We start from the raw sequence: 16,801 nt of genomic DNA, 5'->3' as shown, positions 1-16,801 counted from the left end.
GGGAAGGGGGCGTGCAGGGAGAGGAGGGGGGGAAAGAGAGGTGTGGTGGTTTGATATACAGTATGGGGGTGGGGGGATCACTGGTGGAAGATTTAAAAAAAGGAAGGAATTAGCGTGCAGCTGCAAGTTGAAAGTGAGAAAAAAGGGAGAGAATGGACACGCCACCCTGCAGTATGAGATGAGGATGATAAGTGAAGTTGTAGAAGAGGAGTAGGGAGAAGCTGGTTGCTGTAGAAACACTTGGCAAAGTTTTAATGAAGGCATAAAGTTGGCTGTCTGCACTCAAGACGCACACACACGATCACCATACGCAAACAAACATTATAATTATGTTAGAAAATAATGGGCAGCCCCTGCTGGGCCCACGAGGGTCGTTCCTGGACTTCAGCTGAAATAAATAAATAAATGAAGATCAGCCTCCGTGAATCGGTGTAAAGCCGCGTGTGATTACGGCGGCAGACGAGCACTGACACCCTGTGGCAAAAACAGGGCATCCGCCTTGTTGGGACACGCACAGGTACCAGGAGAACAGCCTTCGTCTGCAGTGTTGCAGACGTCCACGCCTCTCACCGTCAGCCCTATGTGTGCGGTTAGGTGTCTGCCTTTCAAAGGTTATTTGTGTAATAAATATAGGCTTGAATATTAAATCAAGTAACGCACACTTAATGTTTCCATGAATAAAATTAGTTGCGCTGTGGACTTATTTTAAGGGTGTATTTTTTCCTGTTTTGGGCATTTAAAAAAAAAACTTAGCCAAATTGTCTACAAACCTCCATTTTTATTATGTCCTCTGCAGGCATGACTCACGGTGAGTTACTCTGGTCTAGAAGAAAGACGGAAACCCCGACGATTTTCATGCTTCTGTTCGATTTCTTACATAAAATCATTATGTAATTATTCTGCTTGTTCCTCCTCACATAAGAACTCCTCGCTCTCCCTGAAATCATTTGTCCATGCCTAGTTACAGATATGTGGGAAAAATAATGTGTCCTTATCCTTTAGATGCTACACCCGACTGTGAACTTCAAGGACTTGTGCTGTCTGCATGTAGACTATCGCTGTGTTGGTTATCATGATAAGCACCTTTATTTCAGTCAAATCAAATAGAGACCCTCTCTTTTTAAAGTGCGAGAGACTTAAAAAAAAAAGTGGGGTGTGAACTTCTTTCGACTTCCTTAAGTGGGGGCATGCCAGAGAAAGGTTTGACAATAACCTAATGAAACAAGTCTTTCTTCTTCTTGTTTTACGCGCACACCATCCTTGCATTTTGCGCGCTGTAATATATTATATTCAATCCAATAAGGAGGTGGCGTGGGAGTATTGCTTCGTTTGGGGGGGTTGGAATGCTCTTTAATAAAAACAATAGGAATCACGTGGCTTAAAAGTGATGTAATGGTTATTTTATTTCTAGACATTGTGCTACTCGTTAGGCATGATTTCTAACCTTTCTATAAATAGCCCTTTGAAAGTGAACCTTAAATAAACATAAAACAGCCACTAACAACAAGAAGATAATTTAGTTGTTGGCTGATGTATTCGGTTTTGTTTAGTGATCAGTTTCTTTAGCTCTCAACCGTCCTTGATAGCGGACAGCTTTTTGGATTATCCCGTCACATTATTTCTGTATCTAATCAATCTACACGGATTAGATACAGTGCGGCTAAAGTAGCAGAGAGCTTCTGGAACAGCAATTAGGTTTGTGTAAGGTTGTTTCCCAAGTTGAGGTGATCCATAAAATAAAAGAAGAGAGAATGAGAAGTGGAACTGATGAGGCAAAAACCGCAATGAAATGGTGATAACAGTTTATTAAAGAATTTTAGTCTCTCACTAATAAAAATCAGAGGTTATATTGCATATGTAGAAACTTTACACTGTTTATAAAGGGATTTATAATTCGTTTCGGTAAACCCAACAAAGCCTCCAACTTTTTCCCTCTTTCCGTCGCACGCCCCCGCCCCCAACTCTGTCCATCCATCTATGTGTCACTCTTGACCAGCTTCACTCCCCTATTCTTCAGGACTCTCACCCGCCTCCTCCTCACCACCCTGCTCCCTCTGGGCGGGCTCACGCTCACTGCGCTCCTCGGGGTGTATCGGGCCAGACTCGCCACCTTCCCTTTCAGGCTGTGAGCCCGCCTGCCTTCCGCCTCCTCCTCCTCATCCTCCGCATCCTCCCCCTGGTAGCCGTAGCGACGGAGAAATGGTTCCAGCGTTGCTAGGCGATGAGAGAGCTCGGCGATGCGTCGGTGCAGCAGAGAGACTTCCCTGAAGAGGTCGTTGACAGACTCGGACAGAGGGCGCACCCTGCAGGAGGAACAGAGGACGGTTAACTTCAGAGGACCGCTCACACATATGGAGCGCTGTATGAAATTAATTATGACTGTGGATAAAGTCTTGAAAGACTTGATCCAAAGCAATCTGTGTGGTTACAGGAGACAAAGGAGGCAAAGACAGGCTGAGGTGAGAGTAAGAAATGCTCCTGTTCGTCTTCAAATTGGATTGGTTTACTCTCTCGTGACTTTTGATGCTCCCAAAATACATTTGTGGCAGTTCATTCATATCTCACTTTAGAATAAAAACTTGCTCTTTTTTTCAGTTCAGCTAAAGTTTAATTTAAGTAATCCAGTTCATAAAATGGTGAGTATATACATAATGCACTGGTGGAAACTTTCTGGGCATATCTTGCTATTGCCTGGTCCATATTGACATGATAGCATTAGACAGCTGCTGCAGATTTCTTGGATTGAGATCTGGTGACTTTGGAGGCCATTTGAACACAATGAACTCAGTGTCAAGAAACCAGTTTGATATGATGTCGGCTTTATGGCATGGTGTGTTATGCTGCTGGAAGCAGCATCAGAGGATTGGTACACTGTGGTCATGAAGGGATGGACACGGTTAGCAACAATACTGTCGTGTAAAACAATGCTCAGTTGGTACTAAGGGGCCCAAAGTGTGCCAAATACAGTTACACCATTAGACCACCAGCAGCTACAGCCCCAAACCACTGATACACGGTAGGATGGATTCACGCTTTCATGCTTTCATGATCCTGCCATTGAAATTTCACAGCAGAAGTTGAGACTCAAGCAATGCAAATATTAGCCTTAATTTTACCTCAACTTCTTAGCTGACAGATATGGTCTTCTGCTGAGTTCAAAAGATGCTCTTTTGCATATACTTTGGTTGTTACGAGTGTTTATTTGAGCCACTGTTGCATTCCTATCAGCTCAAAGCAGTCTGGCCATTCTCCTCTGATCCCTGGCCTCAACAGGACATTTCCATCCAGAAAAATGCTACTCACTGGATATTTGTTCTTTTGTGCACCATTCTCTGTAAACCCTGGAGATGGCTGTGTGGGGGAAAATCCCAGTAGATCAGCAGTTTCTGAAACACTCAGACCAGCCATTTGGCATCAATAACCGTGCTTTCAAAGTCACTTAAATCACCTTTCTTCCTCATTTTGATGCTTGATTTGAACTTTATCAGGCCACCTCGACCATGTCTACGTCCCTAAATGCACAGACTTGATTGTCTAGTTAGAGGTTTGCATTAACAAGCAGTCAACAAGCAGGGCATTGGTGTACCCTACAAAGTAATGGGAAATGCGTTCACATGGTCTTAATAAAATATGAAATCTCCCAGGCTGACTAAAACAAGCCTCAATAAAAATAAAAAAACACAGAGTGAACTCTTCTTGCCAACAAACGATGCTGAAGAAATAAACATTTGCCTTAAAAGCAGATACTGTTAAACAGTAGTCATCTAATCACATAAAAGCGACTCTTTTGTCTAATCCTCAGAAACTGAGTAAACAAACCTCAGGCTGATTAGACATCATGATGATGGGTGATAAAGGTTAGGCCCACCTGGAGTAGTCGGGCAGCAGCGTGCTGGGCTGTGAGTGCAGCAGAGTTTTGATCTCACTGAAGATGCGTTTTCCCCAGGCATCTAAAACTCTGGTCACACTGCGCACTGAGGCCACATTCACGCTCTCAGCTGAAAGCGAAGCGTGACACCATCAGGCTTCAATTTATGGAACAACAAAACATCCTGTATGAATCATGAAAATGAAGAAAGCGTGTGCTTTAATTGTTCAAGAACTGTTTCTCTGAAGTGTCTCGGATTGCTGCGTTTCATTCAGCTGCCATAGCTCACGGCTTCAAACGCACAGTGATTTACGGGCTCCGTATCTCCAAACAGAATAGATCAAACACAGGCTTGTGATTTATACCTCCCTCTCTGTAGTTCCAGTACCCGTAATCCACTTCATTCTCCTCCTCGGCTGCATAGGCCCCAGTTGCTGTGGCAACCACCATCAGCGCCATCAACAGAGAGTGAGGGCCCATGTCGAGCAGATACACGCTCCCCCTTATAAAAGATGAAGAAGAAGAGAACAAATGTGCCTGTGTCAAAGTTATTTTTCAAACCAACCTTTTTTTCCCCTCTTTGTTTTTAAAGCAGAAAAAAAATGTGTTTACATCGCCGACAAAGATGTGTGGAAATCAAAGCAACTTCATGTGCCACTAATTAGTGAAAAGGCGAGCATTTTTTTTGTGTGTGTGTGTTTTGCCAGTGCGATGTGCAACTTTGCTACTGTTTTTGTTTTATTATATTTTACTTTATTGTCTCAGTTAGGACAATTTCTTGGAATCTGCCCGTGCTAAGACTAATCACTGCTTAAAAAATGGAAAAGTGATCAAAGAAAATTTGTTGATAAAGATAGACGTAGCTTCTGAGTACAAAAAGTAAACCAAATCAAAAGTGTCTTAAACATCACTTCTTTCTAATGGCCAGCAGGAGGCGCCTCCTCTGTTTGGAAATCATAGTTTTGTATAGAAATCTTTGACAAAATAAACAGACTACTCCCGCTTGTTTAAAACTGCCCTTACTAACCATAATCTAAGCTATTTTAGGTAAATTATGTCCCCGTTCAGCTTCTCTGTTTCTCTGTGAAATGATCTGTCCTGTTTGAAAACAGTAAAAACAGTACAATGCTCAGCTTCAGGCATAGTGGGACTTCGCCAGCTACTGGGCTGACTTTGCAGTGGCTATGTGCATCTTTCATATACAGTCTTTGGGTCAATTGGCACACGTGTGCCAGTAATAACTGTTACTGTCTTAGTAAATAAAAGACATCTTTCACTTAAACTGTAAGAAATAAATGTGTATAATTATGAAAAAAGTTAGCTCATTGTAATTATTCTGTAACCCTCCTATAATAATTTTGAAGCAAAATGTTTATGTTAATTCACAGAAAATGAAATTATTTTTTTAAAATGTATTTATTTTACTTTTTACTTTGGAGGCATACTGATGAAAAAACAAATAATAAATAAATATACAAATAAATGAATAAATAAATTACTATATGCAATAGTGAAAAAACAGGAACAATTCTGTCATTTGATTGTTTATCTATTACTTCATTCCTTTGTTAGAGTATGAATCGTGGTGGGGAAGGTCTTTATCAGTAGGAAAAGCTGTATAATATAAAATACAGTCCAAAATTATGCCTTTCTTCATATATTCCAAAGCTTTCCAGTGGACCAGCTTGGAGTCTTTCCCAGGCCAATTTTGGCCCCTGGGCCTCCTGTTTGACATCCCCGGTATAGAGTTTACCAAAAAGCCTTAGAACCTGGTACTTTATTACCAAAAAATACAAAAATGTTTGTGAGTATGACTGATAGCTCAAAGCATAAATGCAATGCGACTTCACTTCTTGTCTGGCAGCTTTATCTCCAGCCTTTTTCATAAAATCAAACTATGGATGTTTCGACCACAGCTTGATCCGGTGAGTCCAACAGCACCTTATTTTTGGTTAAAAAGATCACTGGTGGGGTTAGAAAGCTGGAGACTCGTGTAATACTCCCAGTCACTGTGGCAGATCCAGGATCCACAGAGGGAAAAAGAAGACGTGTAAAAACACTTGTACGTCTCTGCTTTCCCTCCAATAAAACCCCACTGATGACAACACAGCTACTTGATAATGGGGCAGGATGCGAACCAAAAAAATCTTGTTCCCTGTCGAACTGAAGGGATGAAGAAAACAGGCTTTTTCCAGTTGGACCTGTCTGTGTGTGTGGAGAGAGCAACAGCAGTTCAGTTAGGAAAAAGAAAAGGAAGGCAAGTTTTTGATTTTTAGAGTCCAGTTTTAATGGGGAAGAAAAGAGAAATGCTAAAGGCAGGCGGCCCAGAAAACCAACCAAGCAAAGGGAAAAGCAAAACATCAGCACTGCATCCATATGACAGATCTGTGAATCATACTGGACAGTAATAAGTCGATGACTCACTGCTGAGGTATTGTAAATGTTCTCAGGAGGTCTGAATTTGGAGGCTGATCAAAGGAGGAGTGAAAATTAACCGCACAACAGCACCACGCAAACCAGCCGTCACCTGTTATGATCATGGTTTGTGGCTGTGCTGGAACAAAAACACTTTGCAACTTTGCAAACTAATGCCGCAGCGGCAGAAGTATCACAAGCTGGGAGCTGTTTCGGAAAAATAAGCAAATGAGCCGATACTCACGACTTGAAATGATGATGATGCTTTTAAGACTCAGCAGGAAGTCCTTCTCCCTCTCCCATGCGGTTTGAATACCAGATGTCTCTGCTCCTCTCGCCTCTCCACCCTGTCGCTGCCACGGTCCCTCTACTTACTTCTTCTCCCTTCTCTCCTGTTTTCTCCGACGCTCTCTCCACCCTCTTCTCCCAGCTTTGGGATAATTAAGAGAAGAGTGTGCGGCAGGTCCGGTACAGAGCTCTTTTTAAAACAAGTTTAGGGTTTGGGAGCTGTGCTAGCTTTTAGACCCCAACACACGCCCACCTCCAACTCTCTCTCTCCCTCTCATGCATATCACATGCAGACAAATTCTGCAATCCAGCTGCTGCCAGATGTGTGGCACATCCTCTTCTCTGAGATGTGATTTACCCCGTACTCCTTCTGTCTCATCTTCAGCGTGGGTATATGTATATTTGAGACTGTAATCTCACTCTGCTGGAGGATCACATCTCTGCACCGTGGTCTCCTTAAAAATGTTACAAATCCTTTTTATCTGACCGTTTAACACCTTCTGCCCTCCACACAGCGATATTCAACTATAAGAAGCAACTGCTGCTAGTATTTATGTCAGAAACAGAGAAACAAGAGAAACATCTTTTACTTTTCTAGTAAACTTTAATAGAAAACCTGCATGTTTACTCTACACTGTATTGTAGACCCACTTACTCTGTAAATTAAGAATAAATATACAAAATATAATGCATTTTTAGAGGTTAAACCAACTAACAATATATACATAACATGCATTAGTTTGTTTTCTTTATTTAATATGTTGAAGAATATTTTCTCTGTAATTTGTTTGATGTTCATCCTCCAGCGTCTCTAAAATCCTCTTACAGTCATAATAATAAAATATGTATATTGTGAAGAAATAGAAGCTGTTATCTGCATGCTAAAAACACAAATGAAAAATAATTGTGGAAAATGTTGCAGTAAGTTAAACTGAAGTCATTTTGACTTCCTCTATGTAATCTGATTAAGTGCAGGAAAGTATTCAAGTTCTGTAACACGTAACGTTAAGTATAGATAAATCCATTTAAAGCGAGCATAAAGTATAAGCATAAAATATACTCCAATATGTTTACTAATACTGTGCTCATAAATAATTTTCCCTTAAACTTTGAGATAAAGATTCAAATGATTTAACATTAACAAGTAATTAAGGACTTATAATTGTTGTTTAATCACCCATTAAGGTTTTTAGACATGATCCGAAGAGCCTGCTGAAGTTCACACTGAGCATTGGAATGGGGAAGAAAAGCGAACTAAATAATTTTATTTCATATTTCAGAAACTCCATGTAGATTTCTGCTGCAGCAAACAGATAGTTCGGGCAGAATTTGGTGGAAACAACATGAAAGCATGGATCCCTGTGTAAACATTTCACACTGGTGGTGTTGTCATGGTATGAAGAACATTTATCTGAGTGGTGGCTACCACAGCCTACCTGAGTGTTGTTGCTCATCATGTCCATGTCTTTATGACCACAGTGTACCCAGCTTCTGATGCCTGCTTCCAGTAGGATAATGCACCAGTTCACAAAGTGCAAATCATCTCAACTTGGTTTCTTGAACATGACATCAAGTTCACTTTACCCAAACGGCCTCTACAAAATACAGTAGTAGTTGCAGTAAATCAAAACTTGAACATCTTCCTTATATAATATTACAGAGCAGAAGGCTAATGTACGTCAAAAGGGAAACACCAGCTAAGTAAAGTTCCTCAGCAAAGCCTAGTAGTTCATTAAACCTTTGTTTCAGCACTGGAAACTTTTAAACTCAGGGGATGTTAGGAGTCCAATCCAGTATATTAAAGGCACATAACCTCATTTCTCAGTGCACCGATTAAAGCTAAAAAGGCAATACAGTGACTCCAGTTCAACTGGTTCAGAATTCCAGTGAGGCACTTGTTTGCATGTCAGATTTAAAAGGACCTCTTAGGTTAAGTGCCCTTTTGTGCTGTGCTCCTGTAAACCTGACTATCTGTGGCTTTACTGTATACTTCACTCCCCAGGAAGGAGGAGAGATAAGAAGTGCATTATAGTGGGTATGAAATGGAAAGAGTTATTTCTCAGTGACTGGCATCCAGATGTTATTCCCCCTCTCTATGTCTGTTTTCATGCTGTGGGCTGAGGTGAGGTCAGAGTTGGACGGTAATCTCTCCAGAAAGGAAACGCTGAAAAAGTCAGGTGGACGGGTGGAGAGAAGAAGGAGGGCGTAGGAACAAAAAAGACAAATGGAGTTAAATAACAATAACTGCCACACTTTAACATCTGCACATCTCCATTGGCAGCTTCAGAGAGAGCGAATCAGCAGAGAGTTACTGCCGTGAAGAAGTCACACAACCCGCGACAGCTGGTTCACATTAACAAAAGGCAATTTGTCACCTTCAGCTAAATTCCAGCCATGTACACACGCACACACACACACACACACACACACACACACACACACACACTTATTTCCGCTCCCTGCTCGAGTCTTCTCTTTCTGCTGTTGTCTGAAAACCACATGACGAGGTGCGCACTCGTGGCTCACTGTTACTTCGCCAACACTGTCTCACTGTGGACGAAAGCCAAAACTGCAGTTTGCTTCCCATCCAGACGCTGACGTAACAGCAAACTGCAACCAGGAGAAGTCTTTCTTTGGACAAAACAAAAACTTTTAGAGTTGCCTGTGAAAAGTCTTTAACCTTTAGTGTTTTTAGACTTTAATATTGTGTGCCATGTCCTAGACTAACATGTAAAATGCTGTTTTTGCTTGTTCCCTTTAGAGTGCGTCAGTGTCCATCAAACATTTTGGGGAAGTGTTTTTTGGCAGAAAGAGGAACTTCAACAGTCTATAGAGTCACAAAACATTGTCATCGAAAAAGAATACAGACACTTTTATCAAACTATCCAATCGCACCATGGAATCTCAACCGTTTTGGACCCTTTTCTTCAAGTTGACATGGATACCTGCATTTTTCCTTCTCACTGTCTGTTCAGCAATGGATTCACCAAGTGAGCCACCACATTTGTGTTGTGACTGATATTTATTTGACTGGGATGAGTGTTTTCTGTTGCTTACGTGTGCGACTAACCCTGTAGTCTAGAAATAGATCGGAGAATAAATGAACTGCAGCAAATTTATTTCGTGTCCAGCGCTGAGTCATTTCAGCCCTAATGTGAACCTCTAACATGTCTTTTCACAGGTATCAGTCTGGAGCGCGAAGTCTTTGTGGCCTTTAGAGGTGAAAATCTCAACATTACATGCAATTTGATCAAAGCAGTAAACCAAACGGAAGATGGCTGCTTGACATGCTTTGATCCAAAAAACAAAACAATATACAATAATACCATCCCCACAATGGATACCAAACAGGAAAGATTTTCCTGGCATCTGGAGCTGAAAAACCTGAAGCTTTCAGGACTTTACTCCTGCCAGTATCAAACGGTGAAGGTGGATTGGTTTCTTCGAGTGACAGGTTAGTCCAAAAGAAAGAAAATGAAGATGAAAGCTCCAACTATAAGACATCTTTATCACAGTTACTCAGCAGTAAAGTATTCTAAGGAAGGAAGACCTGCCTTAACCTTCCTCTCGTGTTAGCTTTCTGTTATCATCTCTTATGTTAGCGGGTCGGTTTTGACCCGTGAATTAAATCAGCTATAAAATATACTAAAAACAATAAGTTATCATCCAATTTGTTTCTCATCTCTTGGTTACCTTGTTAGGCTTCCTTATCCATGAAAATGTTGGTTTTAATACTTTTGGCGTGGGCCTCTGGGTCTTTTTTTGTCACTGTACCCCTCGATTTCAATTTTAAAAAAATTGTAAAATTAACCTCAAGAGAATCATATTAATAAATAAAAGGTTTCTGTGTTACCTGAGTATTACTGAGGGGTATAGGACACATCTCTTAAATAAATCTGTTTTATTGATTTTTTTCATTTTAAGATTAATAACTAAAATGACATCTATGGTGTTACGGGTCAATTTCGACCCATAGACATTTACATCAAGAAAAGACAAAAAAAGGTTGTTTTTTTCAGCAGTAGACCTTTAATATAAACTGAAAAAAAGAAAAAGTCCACTCCTCCTTTGTTTTGGTTATAGCCGTGGGTAATTGTGGGCTTTTTATCACTTCCCAATGATACAGCTTCACCTCAGTTTCCTTTGTGAAGTTCTTGTCCGTGGTCATATCTGGTAAAAAATAAAATAAAATAAAATATCACAGCTGATCCTGCAGTCCAGTGGTCATATGGAGGACCACACATTTTCATTGTTTCTTCTCAGGAGTGCCACTCGCAGCTTTGACTGTGAAAATCTGTACATTCCAGGCATAGTTGGTTTTTGCATCACAGGCTTCCCAGATTTTTCTGCCGTTTTTCCCTGGCTTACTGGGTATATATTGCCGGAAGGGGCATTTTCCTCAAAAAGTGGACAAGACGTTCATCCACTGTCACTGGCCCTGGGATGAACATCAGTGGAAGAAACTGCACCCATCTCTCCCAGACATCCCTGATGGGAGCAAGCTTGTCAGACCTCGGTCTGATCTCTCTGTTGTCAAATCTGAGGACTCTTGAATCAAAATGATATCAAATGTGTGAAGTGACATCGTTGCCCAGAAAATGTTTCTGCCTGTCGATGCATCCCATAGACCAGGGCTGCCCAATCCCAGTCCTCGAGAGCTACTATCCTGCAGCTTTTAGATGCATCCCTACTCCAACACAGCTGAATCAAATGGTTTGATTACCTCTTCAGCATGCCATCATGTTTGGCAAAGGCCTGATAACAAGCCATTCATTTGATTCAGCTGTGTTGGAGTAGGGATGCATCTAAAAGCTGCAGGATAGTAGCTCTCGAGGACTGGGATTGGGCACCCCTGCCATAGACGATCAGTGGCCTCATTGCAGCATCTGTACACTCCAGCAAGAAGAACACCAATGAAAGCATCCAGGTATTCCTCATCATGTCGCCATGGACTTTTTTTTCCTTCAAGGTTTATCATAGTAATGATGATTCTTTCTAGTGACAATGGCATAAATATCTCAAAACATCTCTTGATGTCACTGACTTTGGTCAGAGCAAACCTTGTGATTCCAGGGGTCATTTTGATGACATTTGCAGCAGCTGCCCTGCCATGTACATCATGAGGTACTGAGCTCCAAAAGATCTTACCATTTTTGGACTTGAATCTTTCAGCAGGAGTAGCTTCAGCACCAGCGACCTCCACCTCTGATCAGATGTGTCTGTGTCTTCTGGATGATAGTCCACATTGTCTTCCTCCTTAGAAACCTGCCCAACTGAATCGCTATGCTGCTCTGTGTCCTCTCCTTCATTTTCACCAAAAATATGATCCTGAACTTGGCTCACTGTGAATCTTCTTCTCATTTTTTGTATGCTGCAAATTGTAAATGTGCACTCTGGAAGTCAAATGGCCACTCAAATAGTGAATTCACCTCACATGCCCGTGTTTATTTTGTTTTGTTTTTGTGCAGGTATACTGCAAAAAACATGCAAAATAAGAATCCCCTAAAGCTCATATGATTAGGAGAGGTGCTTGCTGTAAGTGTTTTAGCTGACAGTGCACTTATGATTTCAGTTTTGGCTTTAATTATTGCTTTATACTCATAATATTATACTTGGGTCGAAACCGACCCTAACAACACAAAGGTCATAATTTTAACTAGGGCATTTTATAATTTAGTGAAAATATTTTTTTTTTGGTTTTATTTTGTAGAAATAGAGGTTCCTGACAAAGTCAAAAAGCCTTGATACAATAAACAAATCTATGTGGTTTTTTTATGCATTTGAAATTTAAAATGGGTCGGTGCCGACCCTAACACGAGAGGAGGGTTAAGAAACAGATTCACTGCATTTTTTCAGATTTCTTTTTTTTTAAAGAGTAAATCTGTTTAAAAGGCTCTCTGTTAAAGACATGCAGGACATGAAGATAACTGTTTGTAATCATACAATGAGTGTAACTTCTCAACTTTCCCTTCTTATTCCTTCTTTTTAAATCTTCCTCTTTCTTCAAATGAAGCAGCGTCCATCTGTGATCCTGTCACAGATGAACACGATAAATTCAAAAGAAAGCTACTGCAGTGGCAGGGCAGTTAAAACATGTTTTGAAAATAAGATTAAGATGCTTGAATCAGGGCTGCTTTGATACATATTATTAGTGTCGAGGAGGTTGGTGGGGTCAGTGGCTGAACTACGATGATACCTTGCTGCTATTGAACAACACTAAAAATAAGAAGTTTTTATAGTTGCATCCTTTACAAATACAAGCAATAATCAAAATAAGTTGTAACACAGCTTTAAGGTGAATTAATTAAGAATAGGCTTTCAAATCCTTACAGTCCCACGAAGGGGGATCATATACAGTTTGCTATTTTCCACTGGTTCTTGAAGGGCATGCGTACTGATGAAAAAGTATTGCGTAGTTCATACAGAAAAGAATAAATAAACAGCATTCTGTGTAATAAAAACAACATTTTTTCTCTCTTATCCTTCCAGTAGCTTTGCTATCCCTGAGATCTATCTTCCGACCCTTTGAAAGGTCCTGAATCTTCTTTTGGAAACCCTTGTACGTCTTGAGAAATTAGCCAGAACAGACGCCAAAGGCCATTTGATCTGCATGTTATCCAGTTGTGATGAAGTCCACCACAGGGTGACATAATTTTTTTTTAATGTATTTATTTTTTTGTCTTTGTGGTTTTTCCAGATGAAGGCTACAAGGAACCTGTTAACACAGAGTTCATCATCATGGCCATTTTCACGGGTGTGCTGTTGATCTTCAGTGTGCTCGGCTCGGTGTATGTCTTCAGAGGACATTGGGTAAGACTGATCCTGCTGTTAAGCAAGCAGTAGTTAAGAAACAGCAGGTTACAACACACCAGAGTTGTGTCACAGTTTAATGAGGGATATTTTGACAAATTTTTAACTGTATCCAGGCTTGCTCAGTTCTACAAACAAAGGTATTTAACCTCAGTGGGATGGTTGTCCCCTTTGGACGTGGTCCTGAGGGTCACTGACCCACTATTAATCACATGAGTAATCACACAACCCGAGGCATGCTCTCTAGATTAAGTTATAAGTTGGAATTTAAAATGCCCCAGTGAGAATTTTCATCTGAAACTGATTATATGATTTAATCCTGATTATACTTAAGTTTAATAAGTGTGAACAATTATACTGCCAATAACAAACAGCTGTCCAACATCAGGCAGTGTCATCTCAGTCTCAATCACAAAACCCAACTCAGATTAATGGAAATAGTCACATGCCACCAGTTTTGTCATGTCTTTATTGCCTCATAAACTGCACTGGGACTGCTGTTACTGAACTACTGAATTATAATCATTTACACACTGATTTGAGCCAAAGAAAACCTAATACTCTGATTTGCAACATGCTCAATTTCTTCATCTTATCAGTGGCTGTGCTTCTTTTGTAGTCCCAGTGGACTTGAGCTCTTATACAGGAAGTGCATTGAATGCGAAAATGAAGTTAGCGCCATAAACTCTGAATACAAACACAAGACAAAAAACTAGAAAGGGAGCAGCTGTGAAGAAAGCCTCGTGTTTTACTCGTTTGTATGTTGCACACCTGTGATTGTTTTTTGGTTTTTTTTGATGAATCCAACTCCATCTTTAGACTGAGAAACATGGAACTGGCGAGAAAAAACTAAAGCAAAGCCAAGAAGAGAAGAAGGTGACAAAGAAGGAGGACGATAGCTTGGATGCAACAGCAGCTCAGTCCTACTATGCCGTGAGCACCTCTCTCCTCATCAGTGTCTTTCACCTGAACTTCCTTACATTCATGTGGTCATTTCCAACATTTATTTGGACACTGACATGAAGATCTCTTTCAGAGTCTAGAGCCTCGTCCCAGGTCTATTTATGATGTACTGGACAGCTCACCTGCCAGAAGAGAGAATGACCAAGACAAAGCCAAACCCATGAAAAAGGAACCACCCAAAAAGGTCAGCGAACTTTGAGTGTCTTTTCAAAATAACGTGGTGTCAAAATAAAACGCGTAAATGTTGACCTGCCTTTCATTTTACCTCCACAGGCAGCGCAAAAGACAAAAGACAAGGATGAAGGTGTTTTTGAGTCTGTTTATGAGAACTTTTAGATCAACTCGTGATTGTGGGATCATAATCCAGCGCTTTTCTACTTTAATCTCATCTGTGTCAGCGACACTGAGAGAATCATCTTTCAATAAAATCAACAAAAACCACAAATGCAAAGTAAAAGTAGTTTGGTACAACACAAAGATTTCTAAAAGTGTGTAAAAAATGTAAATGAACAGAAGCATTCCCATCAGAATGAGCACAGTGTATCAAAAGTACTAAAGGTTTTCACTAAATACTACGACTGTACTATGTAAAAGTCTTTAGCTACACCTCATTTCTTTAGATTTTGTGCACCAATTTATTCAAACAGCCAAGGCAAAAAGAGAGTTTGAACAGTTCTAATGAGCTTAAAAGTCAGTATTCAGTATGAGCACCTATATTTTCCACCAAAGCCTGAAATTTCTTGCTCAACTTTCTTGTCATTTCTTTAAGTAGTCTTTAGGAATAGTTCTCCAGGCATCTTGATGGATGTTCAATGCTCTTCTTTGGATGTTGACTGGGTTTGCTCTATTTTCTGTTGAAATGATTCCACACCGCTTCAATAATGTTGGTGTGGGAATAAAGTCTGGTCTCTGGGGAGATCAATTCCATAACTGACAGTGTGTGTGTGTGTGTGTTGTTGTTGTTTTTTTTAAATATTATTATTGCTGGTTTTCCTTTAGTTCAGTTAGTTTGGGATCACTTTCATGCTCAAAAATGGAGTAGCTAACAATCAGATGCCAAATGGTTTTGCGTGAAAGATCAAAATCCTGTGTTTATAGTTTCATTCATTTTTGACCCCCAGTTGAATGGCAGCCCCAAACCATGACAGAGCCTCTGCCGTGTTATACACATGGCTGCACATACTCTCTGTTGTACTTCTCTCCTAAGCTCCTCCGTACTGATGATGATTTAAACCAAAAATTTCCAATTTGGATTCATCACTCTATAAGACCTGTGGCCACTGATTTTCAGTCCAGTTCTTGTTTAATTTTGCACACCAGAGCCTTTTCTCCCCTTTTCCATTCATTAACAATGCTGTTTAACAGCCACCTTCCACTGAAACCATTTCTGATGAGGCTTCAGTGAACAGTACATGGATCAACTGAAGGGTCAGATGTATCTCCACTTTTTTTCCAAGTGGAGTCTAGTGTTTGATGTCTTCTTCTCACCTTAGAAACTGTGGGTAACAGGTAGCTGATTTTCAATAAATGTGTCTCTTGTCACCTGCTTCTGTCCGGAGCTGTAGCCTTTCTACTCATTTGCAGTGTTGCCAACTCCTCAGTAAGGAAAATCGCTATTGGCTGTCCTAAAAGTCGCTAGAAGTCGCTAAATGACGTCATCGCCTAATTTGCATAATTGGTCATGCTAATCTAATTGTAACCTATGTTGTTGGAGAGAGAGAAATAACATCGTGGAACAGACATAAAGTGAGTAAAAAACGTCCTAAATGCATTTAGAGTTTATTTAGAACTACAAATTAAATTTCTTTTAGCAATTATTGTTTTTTTTAATGTCACAATTCCAACCCTGCTCCTTTACTCGGGTTTGGACCGGTGTTCCAGATCTACTGGCGTTTAGATCAACTGGCGTTGGTCGAACAGATGTGTGGCAGTCTTGCGTTTCAGTAGCTCCTACCGACAAACCAGCAAAAAAACGCCAAATGTGTCATCTGTGACACTTGTGAGGTTGTCTCAAACACACTCCGTCAGTCTTGATGCTGTTGAACAACAAAATGTATAAAAATGTGGCGAGTTTACCTGGTGATATCCTCATGCGCGACGCGATCGCAAAAACAGCAAACAAGTAACACCACGCCGATGTTGTTCACAGGACAGCAAGAGTAAACGATCGGGAGAACCTTGTCGTCGTTATCGTTCCCCTCGCACGGTTTATTTCTCCGAATTCAGCGTTTTTGCTTCACAACTAAAGCGAGCAGTTTACTTTGTGCACTAACATGGAGTCGAGTCAACCAGCGCCACCTCTGGCCAAGTGCCACAGCCTACAGCCAGATCAACCTGTGACACATCTGCACCACGTTTGAATAAGTGTCATGCACATTTGTACCTTTCAATTGTGTCTGTTTGTGCGTCATGCAAATAAACCTTTGAAAAGAATGAAATGATATCATATATTCCTTA

At 40.6% G+C, this 16,801-nt stretch overlaps 2 protein-coding genes across 3 annotated transcripts; one reads left to right on the top strand and one right to left on the bottom strand.

Moving 5' to 3' along the window:
* Positions 1-1,790: 1,790 nt before the first annotated feature.
* On the bottom strand, positions 1,791-6,853 carry LOC146572727 (uncharacterized). Its single transcript, XM_085277075.1, has 4 exons — positions 6,528-6,853; positions 4,234-4,370; positions 3,869-3,998; positions 1,791-2,303 (listed from the first exon to the last, which is right to left on the bottom strand). Exons 2-4 carry the CDS (start codon positions 4,346-4,348, stop codon positions 1,976-1,978), a joined length of 573 nt encoding a protein of 190 aa, XP_085133201.1. The 5' UTR covers positions 4,349-4,370; positions 6,528-6,853; the 3' UTR covers positions 1,791-1,975.
* On the top strand, positions 2,266-15,280 carry nfam1 (NFAT activating protein with ITAM motif 1). Of its 2 annotated transcripts, XM_085277073.1 has the most exons (7): positions 2,266-2,459; positions 9,333-9,561; positions 9,753-10,025; positions 13,269-13,381; positions 14,201-14,314; positions 14,418-14,528; positions 14,618-15,280. In XM_085277073.1, the coding sequence occupies exons 2-7, from the start codon at positions 9,468-9,470 to the stop codon at positions 14,678-14,680; spliced, it is 768 nt and encodes a 255-aa protein (XP_085133199.1). In that variant the 5' UTR covers positions 2,266-2,459; positions 9,333-9,467; the 3' UTR covers positions 14,681-15,280. The 2 variants fall into 2 exon arrangements, with proteins under 2 accessions (XP_085133199.1, XP_085133200.1); XM_085277074.1 differs by lacking the exon at positions 2,266-2,459 and having other exon boundaries at positions 9,198-9,561.
* The last annotated feature ends 1,521 nt before the right edge of the window (positions 15,281-16,801 follow it).

This window comes from Mchenga conophoros, linkage group LG6 (assembly GCF_057382185.1).
Source record: "Mchenga conophoros isolate Kocher_MC1m ecotype Shallow Benthic linkage group LG6, M_conophoros_male_GT1.1, whole genome shotgun sequence".
NCBI lineage: Eukaryota > Metazoa > Chordata > Actinopteri > Cichliformes > Cichlidae > Mchenga > Mchenga conophoros.
Note: the sequence above shows the minus strand (reverse complement) of the source record. Positions and strands in the feature narration are given on the sequence as shown.

What these genes read in the sequence shown, in the direction of transcription:
- LOC146572727 (XM_085277075.1), bottom strand. Translation starts at nt 4,348, where the DNA reads ATGGGCCCTCACTCTCTGTTGATGGCGCTGATGGTGGTTGCCACAGCA. An exon ending in CTGGAACTACAGAGAGGGAG is followed by an intron (nt 3,999 to 4,233) that starts GTATAAATCACA and finishes CTTCGCTTTCAG; the next exon opens with CTGAGAGCGTGAATGTGGCC. An exon ending in CTGCTGCCCGACTACTCCAG is followed by an intron (nt 2,304 to 3,868) that starts GTGGGCCTAACC and finishes TTCCTCCTGCAG; the next exon opens with GGTGCGCCCTCTGTCCGAGT.
- nfam1 (XM_085277073.1), top strand. Translation starts at nt 9,468, where the DNA reads ATGGAATCTCAACCGTTTTGGACCCTTTTCTTCAAGTTGACATGGATA. An exon ending in ATGTCTTCAGAGGACATTGG is followed by an intron (nt 13,382 to 14,200) that starts GTAAGACTGATC and finishes CTCCATCTTTAG; the next exon opens with ACTGAGAAACATGGAACTGG. An exon ending in AAAAGGAACCACCCAAAAAG is followed by an intron (nt 14,529 to 14,617) that starts GTCAGCGAACTT and finishes TTACCTCCACAG; the next exon opens with GCAGCGCAAAAGACAAAAGA.